This window comes from Phoenix dactylifera, chromosome 7 (genome assembly GCF_051530095.1).
Source record: "Phoenix dactylifera cultivar Ajwa chromosome 7, Ajwa_hap1_PhDact_Kaust_v1.1, whole genome shotgun sequence".
NCBI lineage: Eukaryota > Viridiplantae > Streptophyta > Magnoliopsida > Arecales > Arecaceae > Phoenix > Phoenix dactylifera.
Genome location: NC_143196.1, coordinates 29,821,138 through 29,843,058, shown reverse-complemented (window position 1 = coordinate 29,843,058; position 21,921 = coordinate 29,821,138). Strand labels below are relative to the sequence as shown.

Sequence of the window (21,921 nt, the reverse complement as noted above, 5' to 3'; positions counted from 1 at the left end):
ACGGGGTTTTCGTTCGGTTGGATTTGGTTCGGCGAGCGGCTCCAATCATGATGGGCCATGAATCGGATTCCGATTATCAGAGAGTTTAAAGACGAGCATGACTGATCAAGACCGTTTATTTGATCAAGGAATGATTTTCGGTGTAATTCGATGTCTGATAAATATTTGCATAAAATTTTTCTTTAAGCGTGAGTGTTCATTGATCAATTTATTTAATTTTTTGGTAATACAAGCACATGCAACACATATTTAGAAAGATATATAAAAGTTAAAGTGTATATTTAGAAAGTGCAAGCCGCCAAAGTTATTTACCGGCTTGTAGTTGGAAAATCTATGACAACTAAAGACACCTATGACTCCTCAGCATCAACTACATCCTAGATAATCTTTTTCACTTAGGGCTTGTTTGGTTCGCGAGAAGTATTTTCCTCCCTAGAAATATAATTTCTAGAAAAAAGATTTCGAGGAAGAGGATGTCTAGAAAAATACTTTTGGCATATTTGGTTGACCATCGGAAAGTGACAAAGTTCTAAAATGCTTATGTTTGGTTGATCATCCACTTTTATGGGAAAGTTATGTATGTTTTCTATTATACCCTTAATAAAAATTAGGTCTTTAGTGCCTCTTTAATGCTTATTTAATGCTGAAGGACCTTTTTGGAAAAAAATAAAACTAGAATAATTCCCGCCTCATGGAAAAGTTAAATGTGGAAATCATATTCCCATGGGAATACAACTTTCTCATCTCTCTCCTTTGAAAACTCCAACCAAACAAGAGGCATCTCATTACTTTTCTGTTGACCACACTTTCCTCCTTTCTTTTCTCGCGAACCAAACGAGCCCTTAGAAGCATCCACCCTCGTTCCTCAAAGAAAACTTTGTTAGTAGCAGAGAAGGTGCAAATTTTGTGATCACATGCTCTGATTCTAGATTTATTGCTGGAAGATTTCAGTTATGCAAAGTTCATCCTTAGAGCTGACTGTATTCATATTAAGGGCGACTCAAATAGATTTTGAGGCGGCCCCAACTTGTGTATGGGCCTCTTTTACTAATAGATGTCTTTAAGATCGCTACGAGTTGCACTATATTTTGAGTTATTTGTATCTATCCAGAGATGAATAGTATTATGGATTGGGTAGTTTTCTACGCGGCCAAGCACTCTGGTAACACTCTTGGATTGATTTTGTATCCATTCATTCTCTATTTTGCGATATATTTTTTTTCCGATTTTATAGGTTGCATGCATACTATAATAGTATTATATTTCCATTCTACCAAAAAAAAGTACAATTATGAATCCTTAAAATATATTTATATAGATTGAAATTAAAAATAAAAAATGAAAAATAGAAACATGCAATGCATGTTTAAATAGTTAAAAATAAATTGAGAACGCGAATTAAGTTACTTTGTAATTTCTTCTTTCCATGGGGCCAATTTCTCACATTTTCCCTCATTTTTTTGCCATTGAATTATTATAAACAAAATTATTTAAAGTACATAAGTTGAATATATAAAATCTAAAATCAAAATAAAATAAGAAAGAGAAAGAGAAGGGAGGACTGGAAGTTGAAGAGAAAGAGAGTTGGGGCATCTCTAATGTGATAGAGCAAGTTAATATTTTGTTAAAGGTGAAGATAAAAGATATAAAACTAAATTTTGGTTTCGAGATAAGAGATAAATATATGTAAAGTCGTACTTCTTCTAAGATACAGCATAGTCTTCTTTCATTCCATAACATATATATGTTATGGACCTTCTAGTCGCCTAAATTCTAATACTATGTAGCATTATACTTAAAGAGGAAATTGATATTTATGCATATTGGTGCACAAAGATATATGTGGGCTCTTTATGATTCTTGCATGTAAATTTTATCCTGTAGTATTGAATTCAATTAATGTGCAAAATTTATATCAAGGTGCCTCAAATATGTTTTTATCAACTTTTGTTATGGTATAATTACAAATTCTTATCAGAATTTATCTGTATATCATGAGCCCAAACATCAAAAGGAAGTGGCCTAGAGAGGCTGCAAATTACATGAGAGGGGAGGGGTAAAAATATACGACCAAGTGGAAAGATAGGATACAATGAAGTAAAGTTTTAAAACAACCATATAAAATTCAACATGGATGACACAATGCTATGCATATAATGAAGTAAAGTTTTCCATGAGAATCTTTTGTTAATTAGAAATGACTTCAGTCTTCAAAGCAACCATATAAAATGATCGTTTAAATTGTGAGTATATTAAAAGATGGTTGAAGTTTGTAATAAGGAACTTTCAAATCTGCTTGCATATGTGGAAGCCATGAAAAATACTAAAGTTTATGTCGCAAAAAATGAGTCTCAATGTATTGACCAGAAGCAAGCTTAAATGTATCCATTAATTTTCAATTGATTCCAATAGAATAATTTCTTATGTAGTTAAGCATGATTTAGATCATTGATAAATTACTCTTAACTTTTCTAAGTGCGCCATTAATGCTCTAACCAATGCTATTTTCTACATTAAAGAGAAAAATTATTTTCCTCAAGATCTCATCTGAAGTCATGAGCTATCTTTATAGAGGCAAGGGAAATATTTTATTAAATTGAATGAGTTATTTATTCTCTATGGCCCATCTACATCTCTTTTTTTTTTTAAAGAAGGAAAAGATATGTGCGAGCTATGAGAATTGAAATGACCTATCGAATTAATACATATTTATCATGACTTTTTTTAATGCAAGAATGTTGTCACATCCACTTACATGCTTTTACATGATGACTCTCAGTTCATGAACAAGTAAAACCTTCTAAAATGCATGCCCATCGCATATCAATGATAAAGCATCCTAAAACTCATGTTTTGCCACGTTAGTGTATAATACGGGATGCACACACATGTACATGTTATTATACATATCACTAGCATCAGTTATGAAAATAATTTCAGTAAATAAGCAATTTATTTTTCATATATATCTTAAATTAGTTATTAGCATTTTGTTTGCCACCATCAAAGTGGCACAAGGGAAGCGTGGTGGGCCCATAACCCATAGTCCCAAGGGCGAAACCTGGCACTCGTAGAGAAGCTTCCATAATTTTGTTAATCTTATGATATTCTTTCAATCTTATTTTTACATTATTTTTTTCTTCTCAATCTTATTTCTAATAATATTTTATTTCTTTATTACGATCCTCCCCCACTACATTCTTCTTGCCCTTCCCACCCTATTTTATTCCTTCATCTCTCCCTTCCCAACCCGCTGAAACCCTCCGTTCTGATATTACAGGGTAAAAGCTTTCTTTTATTTCAGTTTTTCTCGAATTAAAATTTTTCTTCCAATTTTTTACCTTTTCCCCTAAAATCTTACTTCTTCAATTACACCATCACACTAATTCCTGCCTTGAATTGGTTCTCCCTCTTTCTCTTCTTAGATTATAGATATTTCTTGCTGTTTTATTTCGAAAAATCGAACCATCTAACGTAAATTAGTAATAAATCACTTATTTTACTCTACCAAGACAAATTAAAAGTCTGATTTTTAGAGTTGCTTGTTCTTTACACAGTGTTAAAGAACATGACTTTTTTTTAATCTTATTTTATTCTTTTAATCTTATTTTTATATTCTTTTTTCCTCCCAGTCTTATTTTTAATAATATTTTATTCCTATCCTCCCCCACACCATTCTTCTTGCCCTTCCCACCCCATTTTATTCCTTCATCTCTCCCTTTCCACCCCGCTGAAACCCTCCGTTCCGACATTGTACGGTAAAAACTCTCCCTTATTTCAATTTTTTTCAAATTAAAATTTCTCTTCCAATTTTTTACCTTCACAATCTTCTTCTAAAATCTCACTCGTCCAGTTACACCATCACACTGATTCCTGCCATGAACTGCTTCTCCTTCTTTCTTCTCTTAGACTATAAATATTTCTCGCTGTTTTATTTGAAAAAATCAATCCATCTAATGTAAATTAGTAATAAATCACTTATTTTACTCCACCAAGACAAATCAAAAGCCTAACTTTTAGAGTTGCTTGTTCGGTACGCAGTGTTAAAGAACATTACTTTTTTTAATCTTATTTTTATATTTTTTTCTCAATCTTATTTTTAATAATATTTTTATTCTTTTATTTCGATCCTTCCCCACTCCATTCTTCTCGCCCTTCCCACCCTATTTTATTCCTTATCTCTCCCTTCCCACCCTGCTGAAACCCTCCGTCATGTTATCACACGGTAAAAGCTCTCTCTTATTTTAATCTTTCTCAAATTAAAATTTCTCTTCCAATTTTTTACCTTCACTATCTTCCCCTAAAATCTCACTTTGTCAATTATACCATCACACTGATTCCTGCCTTAAATTAGTTCTTCCTCTTTCTTCTCTTAGATTGTAGATATTTCTTGCTGTTTTATTTAGAGAAATCGGACCATCTAACTTAAATTAGTCATAAATTACTTATTTTACTCCACCAAGTTAAATCAAAACCTAATTTTTAGAGTTGCTTGTTCTGTAAACAGTGTAGGACCTCTGTTTTGATATCATATTGAAATCACCACTTATCCTAAAAACTTAAGCTAATAGGATGAGATAAATTTATTTATATATTTTATATTTTCTTACACGTTTCGACATCACATAATGAAAGCTCTTCCTTATTTTAATTTTTCTCGAATTAAAATTTCTTTTCCAATTTTTTACCTTCACTATCTTCCCCTAAAATCTCATTTGTTCAGTTACACCATTACATTAATTCCTGCCATGAATTGGTTCTCCCTCTTTCTTCTCTTAGATAATAAATATTTCTCGCTGTTTTATTTGGTGAAATCAAACCATCTAACATAAATTAGTAATAAACTACTTATTTTACTCTACCAAGACAAATTAAAGCCTGATTTTTAGAGTTGTTTGTTCCGTACCTAGTGTTAAAGAGCATAACTTTTTTTAATTTTATTTTATTCTTTCATTCTTATTTTTATATTCTTTTTTCCTCCCAATCTTATTTTTAATAATATTTTATTTCTTTATTTCAATCCTCCCCCACTCCATTCTTCTCGCCCTTTCCACCCCGCTAAAACCTTCCATTCCGACATTACACGGTAAAAACTCTTCCTTATTTCTTTTTTTTTCGAATTAAAATTTCTCTTCCAATTTTTACCTTAACTTTCTTCTCCTAATATCTCACTTGTTCAGTTGCACCCTCACACTGATTCCTGCCTTCAATTGGTTCTCCCTCTTTCTTCTCTTAGATGATAGATATTTCTTGCTGTTTATTTAGAAAAATCGAACCATCTAATGTAAATTAGTAATAAATCACTTATTTTACTCCACCAAGATAAATTTGGACCCGTTCTATTTTTTCGGATTGGATTCGTGCCAACCCAATCTCGAATTGATCTGGACCCGACCAACCTATTTTTTTGGATTAATTTTGAATTATTTACTAAAAATCCTGATCCGGCTCGATCCGAGTCGGGATTACTTTTTAGACCCGCAGGCCCACAGCCTGTAGCCTTAGGCTCGCAGCCCGCAAGGGGAAAAAAATCAGCTTAGTTGAGAGGGCGTCTTATCAATCAGCCCACAAGGGAAAAAATCAGCCCGTCTATTTCATCGCACCCAAGATACCGAGAGATTTTCTGTTGTTGCTGTGGTGTTCGATTTTAATTTTGGTTTCGATTTGGGGCCGTCTCTGATCTCTTTTAGTCACCATCTTATTCTATATCTTGTCTCCTCTTCTCTAGGGGTTCGCTTCTTTTCGCTTATCCTCTCTATTCCTCCACCAAATATAGCGAGATAGAGGGAGAAAGAAGGGGAAAAAGGAACCACCGAGGTGGTAGCGTAGACGGAACGGGGCTTTGTTTATACCGGTGTGGCCCAGGTTTGAAACGTGCGGATGTTGATTAAATATGGGAATTGGATGCCCTCCACCTGAATGCACTTGATGGGAGCATTTCTGGTTCGTTGGTACTGAGGTGGTGCTGGGGTGACATACTCACACATGAGTAAAGGCCCTGTTTGGGGAAGCTGTTGGCAGTAGAGCTGTTGGAAGTAGAGCTATCTGAAGTAGAGCTTTTATAAAAAGCTGTTTGCTGTTTGGTAACTATATTTCTAAAGTGCTGTGGCACTTTAACATGTATTTGGTAAACAAACTGAGAAAATACTTTTATATAACAAAATTACCATAAAGAACATTGCATAGTATTATACAACAGAGCATAATAAAATATAATATATATTAATATATAATATACGATATAGTATAATATTACTGCAATATAAAATAATATTATTATAATATAGTAATATGACATTGTATAGCATAGCATAATAGTAATATAATTATTAGAGTAAATTAATTTTTTATAATATAACATAATATTAAATTATTCAACATAACATATTCATGTATTATTATATAATATAATATATATTATATTTATAGTATAATACAATAATAAAGGTTTAAAATATTATAATTATTAGTGTAAATTAATTTTTAACCCTTCTAATGACCATTTATCTCTTTAACAAATTTTCTACCTAGGTGATAAAATTGGTTAAATGATTACTAATATTTTTATTTATTTATTATTTTATCTCATTTAAATATATTTATTTATTATCTTATTTATTTATTTATTTATTCGTTCACTTATATACATATTTATTTATGCATTTATTTATTAATTTTTTCTTTTTTTCCTTTTTTTCCCTTTTTTTTTCCTTTCTTTTTTTTTCCTTTCCCTTTTTTCTTTTTCTTTCCTTTTTTTCTTCTTTCGCGAGGCCGGCGGCGCCGGAAGGGGGCTGGGACGGCGGGCCATGGCGGCCGCGGAAGGGGGCCAGGACGGGGACGCAGCGGCCATGGCTGCCTTTTCCTCCCCTTCCTCCTTTTTTTTTTGTTTGTTAACCTCCCACCGCCCGACGGCTGGGGTGCATCGCAGCGGCGAGCCGGACGTCGGTGCCGGCTCGCCAGAGCGACAGGCCATAGCAGCGGCCAGGAAGGCGGCCCCGGGTGGTGGCTGCCTCCCAAAATGTAGAAAAAAAAAAAACATGGGCTGCAGCGTTGAGAAGAAGGAGATAGAGAGGGGGAGAGAGAGAGGGAACAATGAGGGAGAGGAAGAGGCGTAGGATGAAAGATTTTGGGAAGAAAAATAGATTTTTAAATAAGGGTATTTTGGTTAAAAAATAGATTTCCGATAAAGCTAAAAACAGTATTTTTGGAAAGCTCCAAAATGGAGCTTCTTCCAGAAAGCTGTTTTTAGCTTTGTCAGAAAGCTGTAACAGCTTTCCGAAATTTTTACCAAATATATTTTTTCATCCAAAAATACTTTTAGAGGGCGAGAAAGTACTTTTTGGCCCTCCAAAAGCTCCCCAAACAGGACCTAATTACGGATTGGAGAGAGTATGAGTGTATTGTCCCTCCATATCAGATATTCCTTGGTGGAAAGGAGGCTAGTAGGGGCTGTTATGCAGGTGAGGTTGAAAAGAAAAGAAAAGAAAAGAAAAGAAAAGAAAAGAAAAGAAAATGAAAGTCTGTCCGTACGGTTATCCAATCAGACGCCTCCTTGCCTCTCTCTTGTTGAAGTCCTTATCCGAACTCCCCAAATACCGCCAAGCCCCTATGTCTTCTATCCTCTTCTCGCTTTCTCTATTCCTCCGCCTCTAATCTCTATCCTCCGCAACCGTTTCTTTTCAATTATATCTTTTTGGGTGGTGATATTTTCTCTCTCCGGATAAAGACCGGGCCGATTGAGCTGTGGAAACCCTAGACATCGCACGGTAAAAACTCTCCCTTATTTCATTTTTTCTCGAATTAAAATTTCTCTTCCAATTTTTTACCTTCACTATCTTCCCCTAAAATCTCACTTGTTCAGTTACACCATCACACTGATTCCTGCCATGATTTGGTTCTCCCTCTTTCTTTTCTTAGATGGTAGATATTTCTTGCTGTTTTATTTGAAAAAATCGAACCATCTTACTCCACCAAGACCAATCAAAAAGCCTGATTTTTAGAGTGGCTTGTTTTGTACGCAGTGTTAAAGAACATAATATTACCTTTTCTCCCATCCGTTTAGTATTTACTATTTATCTTTCAATTAGTTACTTCAGTACCACGAATTCAAGTAAAACTTCTTTTTAGTAGGTTGATTTTATTGTGTTTACTGTTGTAGTGGTTGTTTTATTTTGGGCTCATCTTGAAGCACTTGTATTATTTTGTTACATTTTGCCCAAATGATTTTTCTTTTGTATCTGGTTAATTGCACCACTGACAATCATAGCCTAACTGTGATTGTCGAGCCCGTGTACTGACTAGTTGAATTTGGCTTTAGATTATATATTCACCGATTATTCCTATTAAGGATCATATCTGATGTATCTATGGAAATCTTTTCACAAAGATTTGAGATTTTCTTTTTACCGTGGCCTCCTCAGATTTGTCGTACATACCCATGCCATCCCTGTTAGTTCTCTATATTCAATTGTTTTTCTTCCTCCAAAAAGCTTTTACTTTTGAATTTAGTTTACAGCAATTTTCTCATCCAACAAGAAATCATTTTCACTGAAATGGGTTCCAATTGCCTTCAAATTTCTAGAATCATCATTAGGCAACCGTTTTATGATTTCTTGCTGAATATTCTAGTGATTTGGATTCCCGAAGAAGGGAGTTTGTAAGAAAATAGGTGGTGAAATGCCTGGAGATGATTGCTTAGTGCGGCCCTTATTTGGAGGTGCTATAACTAGTTGCTTCCCTCCAAGGTTTCAGGTAGTTCCTCATCTTCTTTTCTTTCAATTGTAACAATTTTGGGTTTTAGTTAATCCAAATATAATAATAGAAGTGGGGGAACTAATATACGGCTTTGCTTCGGACAGGATGTAAGCAACATACGAGAAGTTCCCGATCATCAGGTTCACTAATAGTTTTGTTGCTAAGCTTTGATATTTCTTTTTTCAATTTGATGAAGTTTGGGTTTGTTGACACAATTCTTGTGTTCTTGAATCTATATAGGAGGTCTTTGCGGATCCTAGCCGTGATGAGAGCCTGATTTTTGAGCTGTTAGATTTGAAACATGAGGTTGGAGATGATGGAAGTGCTGTCTGGTTTTTACGTGACCTTGCCAATGAACAAGATGCTGCAGAAACCATGGTAACTTGTTTTCCCATTACTGTTTTGCTAATCTTGATTATGCTTAAGGCACGGAGCTGTGTTTAAGAAAACAAACTGCCATGCTTGATGGTGTTTTAACTTCATTAGTGTCAAGGGTCTTGAAGTTGCATTATGACTGTGATGTAGTTTCACAAGGCCCAAAGTGCATTTTGTTACTAAAAGATTACATGGTAGTTTCTACAAGGCCAAACTGCATTTCAAAACATAAAGGCTTGTAACTGTATGCTTATATGACAACCTGATAGAGGCAGACCTTTTAAAAATTATTGGCACAACAAGATAATGATACATGAGGACTCTCTCTCTCTCTCTCTCGCGCGCGCGCATATCCTCTCGTTTTGGTGGTGGTGATGGGGGAGAGGGCGGAGTGTTTTGTAGTTTAAATTTTAAGCCAGCTTCTTCCCACCCCCGCCCCCGTGAGGTCATGTTTGGTTTAGGAATAAACCAGAATAAAATATCTCAGCCTGACTTGATTCCTCCAAGCAGACATTTTTTCCTCCGGAACAGCATTGTAGGGGCAATATGGAGATTTACGAAAAAGCTTCTACTCATTTTTCCTAACCTGAATAAATATATTTAGACAGAAATAGTACAATAGATATTTTCTGGTTAGCATCTGCCCATCCTTTTTGATCTAAAATAATTCCTCTTATTATTTTTGACCCAGATAAAATTAGTCCTGAGCCAAACTGGAAGAGCTAATATTTATCAACAGCTGATTTTCTGAAGGTAAACTGTAACTATTTTATAAATCTAGCATAAGGGAAGGCCAGGGCAGACTCTGACCAGGTTTCTCTATATCTTTCTTCTATTGGGGCTGTAAATATGTTAATTGCTCTATTAATATTGTCGGTAACAGAGCTCATATATGGTCTGTGTAGCAAATTAGCAATTACTTTTCAGGGTGTAGCTGTGGACATTTTGTATCATTCGCTGCTGATTCTGACTCTTATAGTGATGATGAATAGCCATGCAACGGATAGTGAAGCCTTGAGAGATATTTAGGCCTCTTTATAATCTTCTCAAGGTTCTTTAATCAGCAATCAGATCCCTTTTTATTTTCACAGATGGTATTTGAAGTAGAACTTGTTGGTTAATACATGAATGAAGACACTTTTTGTGGTATTTAAAACATTGATATGTATTGTTTGTTAGCCATTTGATGTCTTCTGTTGAAAGTCTGTCTAATAGAAGCAGTAGGCTTTGATGTTATTTGATTATAAAAACTGCGGGCAAAGTTATTAACTAATTGATTTTTTTGTTTGCTTGTTAAATAACCAGGTCCTAGAGCATTCTGGCACTCTCGAGGCAGTTGGTTTAGGTTATGGAGGTGGACCTACAATAGTTAAAATGGCTGTTGGTCAAATGGTGATATATTATTCAACATTTATGTTCACATGTTACTTTGATTACTTAATTTATTACTATTATTATTATTATTATTGGTTTCTTGTTTCTGGTGTTATTTATGTGAATTCTTCATTGCTATTTTTGTGCGATCTTATTATGCATATTGTGGTGGGAATGGTTCCAAAATTTGGATCTTGGGATCGGATTGTTAATGCCAAAAAATTCACTTCCCAGGTGGTTTTTTTTTTTGTTTTTTTTGGGGGGGGGGGGGGTGGTTGTCAACTCGAAAAAACTGGTGCAAGTTATAACAATTTTTGACTTAGACAATGAATAAAAGGTTGGATTATTTCATTTAATCAAGCAATTAATGTTCAACTAGTATTACTAATATCCAAATACAAAAAATACCTAAATATCCTCATATATTTTGTGTTGTCTATATAAAGGGGAACTAAGATTAATGCAATCTTTAGATCCGATCATTCTTCTATCTTTTGAATTTCGAACATCATAGGGTTGTGAGATTTTAAGTGGAAACTTTATGATATTATTTTAATAGTTTTGAAGATGTATATGCACCACTTCTGCATTTAGTTGTTAGTGAAAAAGGCTGTTGCAGTGTTCCAAGTGCCAGCTTTTGCCGCTCTTTGTTGGTCATCATGTACTGTGCTGGTCAGTATTTGCACAAGACATGGCTCAGCAGGCTTCTATTGAATCTTTTTAATATTTTTTTAATTAGAAAAAGAGATTTTAAGTCGTTTTATGGGGCATGGAGTGACACATTTGCTGGTATGCATGGTATGCATAAGGATTTTAGGCCTTTTACGCTTGTCCCCTACAATTTGTCGCAACTTCTTTTGTGGCAGCATGCACATATTGGAAACTGAAATCCCTAGATCTTTACGGTGAAGGAGGCAATCTGAATTATTGAGTAATATGTTTGCTGAAATATAGGAGACAACAATGTTGATTTTGTTTATGGATGTAATGTTAACAAATAGGACTGGACTATGGGTGAATGTCAAATTGAGTCTTAGAGGAGAGTTATATATGCTATTAAACCAAATTAAGTATGTAGGATGGAATTCTGGGAATACATTATGAAATGAGGTTCTAGTCAAACTTTATGGCCTTGAGATACCATAATTTTAGAGTGGCAAAAATTGAACCAATCCAATACCCTGATCCTAACTTGACCTGATGTGAGCTAGATTGAGGCCATGGTTATTTTATTTTGAGTTGAGTTTGGATTAATTGACTGCTTGCTCAGTGTTGGTCTTTGCTATTGCATGGTTTGCAATATTAAAGGGATCTCATTTAAGGCATTTGCCTGATAAGTTACATGCCCACCAAGCAACTACTGCAAATAATTGGGCTTCAACTAACTTACATTCTGAAACTTGTATATAAGAATACCATCTACTAATTACTTGTTAAAAAGGTGGTGAGCTTTATAGATTTTACCACCAGTGTAGAACATTTTCCAAGTCATGTATTTGTTTGAGGAAACTTTCTGCTTTTTAATGTTGTTACATGATAACCATTGACAACGAGCCTTTTCTATTTGTATTGCATCTTTTCTCTTTTGCAATATCTCTTCACCTTGCGTGGTGATTGAATCTGGTAAACCATCTCCGTCAGGCCCTCCTTCCCTCTCTCGAACCTTTTTATATACTCAAAATAGGTTCCGTTTTTCTTTTAGCTTCCCCCTCTCATTTCCAACAAGCAAAATTAGCAAATACTTGACAGGATCACAACGAGCAGAAAAAAATTAGCAACGTAGTTTTTGGGATTTTACTTGTACTTGCTGTTTTTAATTTTGAGAATTGCTGAATGCATTCTGAAACATTTGGATTTTTCTCTCTCTCTTTTTTTGTTTGTTTTATGGATCTCGTCAGATCACATGCTCTACATGCTGGCAGGTATGGTCACAGGACCAGCAGGTCAGTTCTGGTTTAGTCAAGTCTGATTATAGGAGGCTGACCTGGTCAGAGCTGACTTGACTATTGTTACATGTTCTGTTCTTATCTTGGATATGTTGGACATGAAAATTGAGAGATTTTTGAGGACATAAAAAATTCTTAACTGGAACATTCATTTCATAATTAGACCCATGTTTTGAAAAACTTGCTGATGGTACTTGATTGTTGGGAAACTTAAATAAATGTGAACACTCCGCATGACATCTTATGGCCTTGGAATCATACCCAACAACCACTAACATGCCATGAGACAGCCTAATATTAGCCACATCACAATGAATATATCTTCTTTCTTGCAGCTCAAAACTTCAGATTGTGAGAACTTCCCATGGTGCTAGAGTGCACATATGGTAGAGTTACATAACTTGATGTGGATTTCAAATTGGTGGTTTGATGGGTCTGCAAGCATGAGAAAACTATTGGAGTATGTAAAATTATCCTAACTAGAGTCAGAAGAAAGTTTCCATCCTCAGGGAATTGGGCACACGAGGAGGAGTTAAACTGCAGTTGGAAGCTGAGGGGTCTGATGAGTTTCTTGTTGTGTATGTGTCTGCAAAACCTACATGATATCACATATGCCTTAGAGCTCTACTTTTATGCACTGCTAAATGTATGAAGACATTCCCAGCGGGATTGTTGAACGCTTCATGTAGTGACTTTTACATGATTTAGCCTATTTTGAATTCAAACATAGAGCACATTATTAACAACACTATTATAAAAGCAGACTTTGATTGGGGGTTGGGTGGCACTGAATGATTTTGTCATGCCCAGACTTCAAGGCATGAGCCAATTGCATGGCAGACAGCCGCACATCCTTAAGGTTAAATTCCTACATGTAAGGCTTGCCTTATATATATATATATATATTATAAACTCAAAATCCAGGTAGTCGTATTATTACAACAAAACACTTCTAGCATAACGAAATTTAGAATGATTGTCTGGACAATTCTAAAGTAAAAACATACAATTGTCTATCAATTCATTAACTTAAGAATTTTACATATAAAGTCAACTAAATTCTAATTTTTCTTTCCGCTCAGAAGGAAACTACCTCTGAAACCACATGAAAAACATGCTTGCAACCACACATGCTGGTGATTGCCCCACCAACATGGCCCAGATGGGAACTAACTCTTGACTACAATATGTCGTCAATAGCATCATTAGTGATTGCCCAATTGGAGGTCTAGAAGGAGACTAGATCCTCTGATCCAAGTGGGTTCGGAACTCCTTATTCATATCTTATGTGGTGCGGCTGCAGGTAGGTGGGTCTACCCTAGGGTTTCACAAGCACTCGAGGAGTAGGCGCGCGCGCGAGAGAGAGAGAGAGAGAGAGGGGCAAGAGAGAGAAAGAGAAATAGAGGAGTGAGAGCATGAGAGTGTGGGTGGAGGGACAGGTTCAACCTATCCGTGGGAAATAGAAGGAGAGAGAGGGGATGCCGGTGGTCGGGCCTTTGGCTCCCAGCCGTTGAGAAGGAGAAAAGGAGGCCAGGAAGGGCCCTTGGGTGGTGAAACAGGGATGGCCCTCTATCGTCCTTTCTATGGTCGAACAAGAAGGAAAGAAGAATAGGAGGATGAAGAAGAAAGGAAGGAAGACTTACTGGTCGAAAGCTCAAGCTGAGACTGTGGTTGGAAGGATTGGTAGGCTTTCGTGATGGCAAAATGACGATCCGCGAGGTGAGACACAAGGTCTTTGTAGGATGGAAGAAGTAAATGGTAAGGAAGAGAATGGAACGTTGGTGGAGGTGGGGGGAGGGGGGTGATCCATTTAAATAGGGAGCAATGGTGGTGAGGGAAGGTAGTGGCTTTCCAGGGGGCAGTAGAGAAGGGAGGCGATTGCTGCTGACCAATGGCGAGTCCCAAGGTTGACGCCACTATTTATGGCATATGCTGCACTCCTTGGTGGGCATCACACTCTTTGGTGGTGCTACATTCTTTTTTTTTTTTTTGCTAATTTTGAATTGATATTTGCAAATCATTTGCCGATCTCCCTTTGGGTGAAGTTGGCAAATCACCTGCAGACTTTTGCCGAAGTCGGCAATTAATTTGCCGACTTTGGCTGAAGACCAAGTTAGAGCTGGTTTCATTGGACCGGCTCTCACAGGTTTTATAGCATGTGAGTAAGGCTGTGACTGAAATATATAACACATATGATGAGTGTGAGAAGTATGAAATTAGTTCTGAGCTTCATGTGACGTAGATATCATCCACATGTTTTTTGAGTATCTCTTTTGTTTTTATTTCTCTCAAATACTCTCCTACTTATGAAACCACCATAATAGTTCTCTGGAGGCTTTTGTCCTGAAGACTTTTAGACATTTCAAGATATGCCATTGCTGGTAACCATTTGTGTTGCACTTGTATTTCAATTTTCTGAGCACTTTGAGTTAGTGCAAAAAATTACGCTGTCAATGCGCCAGGAAAACTATTTTCTGCAATGCCAATTTCTGAAGATGCAAAACTTATTTATAAACTTAACCACTGAGTATTCTGACGATACATAATTACTGATTATCCTTATTTCATGAAATTGAATTCTTATACATGACAATTCTTCAAGTCCTCATGTATCCTTTTTTTCCAAAATCATTTGAATTGATGAATTCATTTGACTACTGCAGGGGAATATATATATATATATATATATATATATATATATATATATATACATATATATATATATATATATATATATATATTTATATATATTTATATATCCTGTCATTTGTAAAATTCTATACTTCTCTTTTCAGTTCTATACATAAGTAGCTATGACACGAATTGTTATCGGAAACTTTTTCTGATTACGTGGGTCTTGATATGCAACATGTTTGACAAAAACAACATTTGGAGATCTACTGCGTAATGCTATTATATTAATGACTTGAGATACTACCTGAGAAAATAAGACAGAAAAGTGATACAATATCTGATGCTTCTATTCATTCAGTAATATTGATACACTGGTTGGTAAGTGTTGCTCTTTTAAGACCATTTACAAAATAAGCGCCTGCTTCTTATGGTTCTGTTCGTGTTGGAACTCCAGTACCTCTGTCCATTAACAATGGCATTTTTCATCATCTCCTTGATAGGCCATATCGAAAGGAAGACAAGGAAGGGAGGCGCAGAATCTTGTGCGGGTAAGTGCACTTTTTGGTTCTATCACTATGCTTGCAAATGATGATACATGGTGTCTTGAACTGTTGCTTGAGTTCAGGTATATCTGGCAAATTTGCGTCTGAAGGAAGTTTCTACTGATGTGCTGATTACTGCACACGAGCCGATATTGATCAAGTAAGTGCCAAGCATAACTTTGTAGGTCAAATGTCAAATTTATATAAGGTCTATTTCGTGGATTTAGATATGCTCCACCCTATATTAGAACTGAACAGCCTGCTTGTTATAGTCGATTGCCAGCCTTTGACATTCAATTGAAGTTCTCAGATTTGAACTTAAACTATGCTATAGCCAGCAGTATATCCGTGGTTATTAAATAGCTTTATTCATGTGCATGTAGGGATGTGTTCTAGTGCACCATACTTCTGCACAATTGCCTTGTAACTCCATGCTTTCTTTGGCCGATTGATGCCTTGTAACTCCATGCTTTCTTTGGCTGGTTGATTCTACGTTTTGTAAATTGTTGATGGTTTTCTGTTTGCAATTGTTTTTCGGTGATGCAACATGTAAATTCTTGAGCAGGAAAGGAACAATCAGTGCTTATGTTTAAAATTTTAGTGATAGAGTTCCCCATTTCTGTACTTTTTTCTTTATCGCTGTGGCATTACGCCCAGGGGCTTGCCAGGCAAAAAGTAAACCTTTCGCTGCCAATATCCTGAAATACTCAAGTTGATAGCAAAAATTAGTTTGACAGATGGCGATCAAACATTGCTTTATAAACAAGAGTGTGAACTGATGCTATAGTTTCATACGATAATGGTCTGGCATCTAGAATTTAGACTACGCCTGAAAAGCATGCTTTCTACTCCCTTAATGAATTTTCTTTTAATCTTTTGAGAAGTTAGACCATATTTTTAATCCTGGAGTCTGTTGGATGAATGAAAATAATATACTAGATTTCTGGAAGACGATAAAGCTGGTTCTGCGGGTACTTTTCTTTTTCCCCAGTCTTTATATAATTTGATGAGAGGGGTTTAGAGCTAAATCAAGGAAAAAGTTAAGGGGTTCTGAATTTGGATATGAGGAAGATAAAAACTTTATTTATTTATCTATTTTTGGTTGGGGGAGGGGTAGGGGCGAGGAGGGGGAGGGAGATTGCATGCTGTGTCTCATGCTGGTGGTGGAATCTTGCGATAAAGAAGTGATCCTATATAATTTGGATACAAGGATGATTATCAGAACCATACTGGTTTTACTAACCTGCAACAAGTAACACCGAGCGTGCGCGAGACCTATTCACAAAGACATGTAGATGTGGTTGGATCTTGCTACAAGGTCTGGAAGCTATGTCAGGGAAGCACATGTAATGCATAAGATTTGGGAGATTGTGCCTCACAGCTCATGTTACTTTAATACACATGCTATTGAAGATGGGTGCAGTGCCCCAGTGACATTCATAGCCTCAACAGCTTTCTTGGAGGAACCTTTTTTTGTGTGTCAATTTTCACGAAGAGCTCATGGATGATGCACACATGTTTTGTAGATAAAAATGCCTATAACTTGTAATTAAACAACTTGCTTTTTCTTCTAAAATTCATCTATCAGTTATGTGGCTTAAATGGCTGATCTGTTGATGTATTTTGTTGTCCGAAATCTGCATGACCAACAGCTGACCTGTGCCGTGTTTTTGAAGTGCAATAACTAACATCACATCAGCATGCATGATCATGCTGGGCCTATTGGCATGCATGTTGGCCTTGTTAGAATGTGCGTTTGATTCTATTATCTCTATGCAGTGTAAAATCTCTCTATTTTTTACTATTATCTGGTACTATGTCTGATATCTTCTCGGTATACAAAATTTCTCTCACCTATGCATGCAAGTGATTTTTTCCTCTTTTATTGATCCTCCTTTTGGGGCTTTCTAGGTATATTTTTTATTTTAAAGGCTGTATCTTTTCTGTTATGATTTCAGCCCTTTGAGTGAAAGTGCTAGGACTGTAGGAGCTGGGCCAGCTGTCGCTGCTGCACAATCTGGATGTCTGCCGGTAGCTGAGGTCTTCAAGCTCGCTGTCACCAACTTTAAGGTCCATGACTGGAGTCTTTTTGGGTCAGGGGCGTGAGAAAATAAAAGCAGATAGGTATGTGGGTTATGTTATCAAAAAAACGTAACCATCTCTTCTACCCCATGAGATTTCTTCTAGAAATGGGCTAAATGTCTGTGCATTGTGTGAAGCATATCTTGATCATCTTGTAGAACCATTGAAAGACTGAAGGTATGTGCGAGTTGGTCAGGATTTATTCTAAACAGGGCCCGTGTTTCCAATAATCCACAGTGACTAATGCATATTTTAAACTGCCGAAGGATCTCAGCATTCAGGAATGGTCCAAGCCACATTCATGCAGTGCCTATGAATTTTCCTAGATGCATGTCTATAGTAAGAAGAGGGTATTCAGCAAAAGGGAAGAAATTACGGTCAGGTGCGGAGTCTAGTTCCAGTTCTAACAGGTCGCGTGCTGACAATGGGCCAGACTCTCCATATAAATTGATTCCTTATTCATCCTTGTTTTCTTAAACTTTGGATCATCTCTATTATCAGTTATAACTGTTGTGGTAGCAGGCACCGTCAGCAAACTAGGTTTCTGAAAAGTTGATTGGAATTTTACACTTTAACTAAGTTTTAGACATTGTTGCTCTTTGCTGCACCTGAAAGAGGAAATTTACAATGGGAATCTTTAGCTAAATCCATGAGATAGAAACCCAGTTCTAACAGCTGGAAAGAAGAGTTCTCACAGAAGAGGAAGTTAGAGGATTCCTTTTTTTTTTTTTTTAAAGTCTCTTGACATCAAAACCAGCAGGGTACTTGTTTGGCTTATTTCCATATTCATCAATTTGTTGTCGAGGTTTTCTTAACCTTGCTGTCCTCAATCAATTCCCAAATGCTAGTTAAAAAGTTACCGAGGGTTTTCCTGATCTATGCATCACCTTTTTCCCGTTCCCAAATTAGCAGGCACGACACTTATCAATTTTTGTGATCTAACTGCCGACACAAATCTCAGGACGTCTCTTGGAAGGCCTTGCATGATTTATACTGTGTTCTCTCTTTTACAGGCACATCACTTCGTCTGATGGTTACAGTTGCTGATGATGACCAAATCACCCAGGTAGATGAGAACATTGCCTGAATGTCGTTTTGAGGCTACAAATCTCTCCACTAGTTTTGAACCTTGGCTCTCAATTAGAAAGGTTGTTTGGTACGTCATATCGTTGGCTTCTTACCATTATTTTTGCTGTCACTGCTGTCTATTATCACTTACCAGTGCTGCTGCTGCCGCCGATCGCATTACTCTGTTCGCTAATGACATCAAAATTACTTCAGAGCTCCATGGCCGATTGGGTTCAAAGTGGTAGGCCCTATCTCTTGTCGGCTGCGAACTTTCGTCAGCCTCGCACCCGATCAATATGAGTGGTGGGCTCCATTGCTGCATCTGAGCTGGTTCCTCTTGTATATGTTAAAAGATGGCATCAATTTATCTTGCTCGCTACCAATAATTATAGTAACATGTGGGCCATGGTAGGTTGGAGCTTCACTCAAAAAAATATAAAAAAATAAAAAATGATTACAGTCAATCTCTACCGTACATATGATGATCCACAGATTGATCTGCGTCGCGGTGGCATCTATGGATGCGAGCTCGTCCGCCAAGTGGCTAAATATGGACCGTCAGGATGTTGAGTGCAGCAGGTACACCTGAGAGTCCGTTTTATTGGATGGTTGCAGGTATCATCGGATCAGGGCGGTTTCTGCAGTATGGGCCTTGGCCATTTTTGGGTAAAAACTCATGGGCTCAAGCACTGTTTTGGGCAGGAGGATGGGACCCACATTGGACGACAAGCAGGAAAGTAGCACGTGTCCTCTTTCAGCTTTGCACAGTTTGCCTCCTCCAATCCGAGGGTGGACTTTAGCGGTCGGAGAGTTGGATTCTGGTCACCCGAGGGTGAACGTTAGGCAGCTGCGGCCCAGCTCTCCCTCTCCCTTCAATTTAGCTACTCTCCTGTGTTAAGCCCATATTGGGAAGACATGTGGGGCCCTGAGACCGTGATCAGGGGGCTAAGACGTGAGTTTGCTCCTTTTCACCTCTTGTTGCAGGCAGTGAGTGGGATCTGTCAGGAAAATGGACTGCAGAAACTCCTAGTTCCTGATGGGAACAGGCCAACTCAAACTTGACCCGTTTTAGCTCAGATAGAGCCATTGATTAGTGCTAAATTAGGAATCACGACTTGTGCCGGACTCTACCTGACCGATTTGAACTCAGCTAGACCCATCTTAAATTGATGAGTGCTAAAAATGACTTGACTCAACTTTATTAGGATCAAAATATCAGTGTTGAGCATGTTGTAGTGAAGGTGGAAATAAGGATCAACAATTGATCTTTTGAGAGGGAGATCTGCGGATGTATCATTCAAGAATTCAAACCAAAGCCTTTAACTGCTAAGTAGAGAGGTGCGGCCGCTTGAACAAAATTTTGTTTCAAAAATAATACTTGAAATTGGAAGTTGCTAACTAATGTCCTTCCTCTTTTTTTTTGTTCTTTTGGCTTGTTGCACTTTATTTTCCATCGTTCCTATAATGATAGAGCATTGAAGGCGCTCCTCTTGAAGTATGGGGCATGTATGGGATCAGAATGTGAAATGGGGTTTGAATCTCAAGAACCTCTCGATTCAAAAAGTCTTTTGTATTATAGCTGCGAGGACAGATGTTAGTACTCCAATATAAATAATAATTAAACATTTTCCAGCAAATCGGTCGCTAAAGATACCCGACCCAGCTCAATCATAAAAGGCCACCTTTATAACTTGAATCAGGTTCTAAAAAGAAAAAGTAAAACTTGAATCAAGTCAAAGCTCCCATTCAACCAGAGTCTATTTCAAAATTTCGGGAAAAGCTCTTCACCTGAACAGTCGAACCCAACCAACATAGGTTAAAACATCCAAACCCAGGCCTGGCTCAAATAGTACCACGTTAGGTCAGTTTTGGTCACCCTTTGGCTAAGCTCCTCTTTATGCCGGCCATGCATGAATGCATGCACATCACAAGCATTTATCTGCCAAGACTTTTATCCTTTTTTTTTTTTTTAAATCCGCCGAGACTTTTATCCTTTTATCCTTTGGACACCAGGACATGCGCTTAATTATAGGAACTCTCTTCCTCTCTCTTGATGTTGATGGAGGCATGGAGGTGAGAGCACCGGATCCGTGGCTGGACCCGGAAAACCTTATCATTAGTGCTGGCGGGCAGCCAGTTATAGTCCGGAATACACGGGCGGGCCCCACGTGGCGGATGTGACTGAACTCGGCGTGCCAGTTTTTGTGAGGGCGGGTGACGTGAGCCCTAGGGATCCAGCCAGGAAGATTCCAACTGTCTGATGACGTGGCGTCCCAAGGCCACCCACCACGGGCCGTGCCTCCGAGAAGGACATTCCCTACCTAGCTGGACCCTGGGCCCCACCTCTGCGCTGTCCCCTTTTAGATGTATAGGCAGTGTAGCTCGGCTTCTTTGGCTTTTAGACCTCGTGGCTCATCATTACACTTTGTTTACAACTTGTTAAGTTGGCAATAATTATGATTTTGGTGAGGGTTTGTGACATGATTTTGTTTTTTTATTTTTTGTTTTTTTGTATATAAGTATGTTTTCAAGAAGGGCTCGGCATGTGGGGCCTAGTGACCTTGATGTATCTATGCCGGTCTTGGTAGTTTTTATTTTGGCACTGCTAGTGAGTTGACATTGGAGAGAATAACTGTCGCCCTAGTGTATTATTTGAGGCAAATGTCTCTCACTGACAAATTTGATATTTACATTTGAAGTAATGATTAGTTTGTATGTTGCTCGCCAAGTTACACTTAGACGTATGCCATGCTAAGAAATATTAAATTGGAGACTAATGTTTTGAATGCTTGAGGAGGTGCTAGCATCAAAGATGACACCTTTGAATAAGAAAATAAAGAAATCTAACTAGAAATGGAGATACCACTGTATTCAAATTATATGTCTGCAGCATTTTTGTTAAGTGTAATTATACTTAATTTTGTTAAAGTTTGTTTGCATTTGAAATGTTTCCATTAGCTGGTTATAGGAAAAAAAAAATCGGTATGGAGGATCGACAAGAGAGCATGCTAGCATTTATATTACTGCATTGCTTGAACATGCAACACCTAAATCAACACCAACATCTACGATGTGAATTATTATTGCATTTTTTCTAATTTTTTAGAAATATTGTGGTCAAAGGATACATAGTACCCATCACGTAG

The 21,921-nt window shown here is 37.1% G+C and overlaps 1 protein-coding gene across 11 annotated transcripts; it reads left to right on the top strand.

Annotated features, from left to right (window-relative positions):
• Positions 1-7,577: 7,577 nt before the first annotated feature.
• On the top strand, positions 7,578-20,173 carry LOC103720218 (ran guanine nucleotide release factor, putative (Mog1/PsbP/DUF1795-like photosystem II reaction center PsbP family protein)). Of its 11 annotated transcripts, none has more exons than XR_005512157.3 (11): positions 7,578-7,766; positions 8,629-8,751; positions 8,859-8,894; positions 8,995-9,132; positions 10,435-10,521; positions 15,584-15,631; positions 15,709-15,785; positions 17,584-17,749; positions 17,866-17,884; positions 17,974-18,089; positions 18,721-20,173. XR_005512157.3 is itself a non-coding variant. In XM_008809824.6 (9 exons), exons 2-8 carry the CDS (start codon positions 8,677-8,679, stop codon positions 17,729-17,731), a joined length of 609 nt encoding a protein of 202 aa, XP_008808046.4. In that variant the 5' UTR covers positions 7,578-7,766; positions 8,629-8,676; the 3' UTR covers positions 17,732-17,749; positions 18,721-20,173. The 11 variants fall into 11 exon arrangements, 6 of the variants coding, with proteins under 6 accessions (XP_008808046.4, XP_026665461.4, XP_088557696.2 ...); XR_003388091.4 differs by having other exon boundaries at positions 17,845-17,884; XR_606116.6 differs by lacking the exons at positions 17,866-17,884; positions 17,974-18,089 and having other exon boundaries at positions 18,721-18,773; positions 18,930-20,173.
• The last annotated feature ends 1,748 nt before the right edge of the window (positions 20,174-21,921 follow it).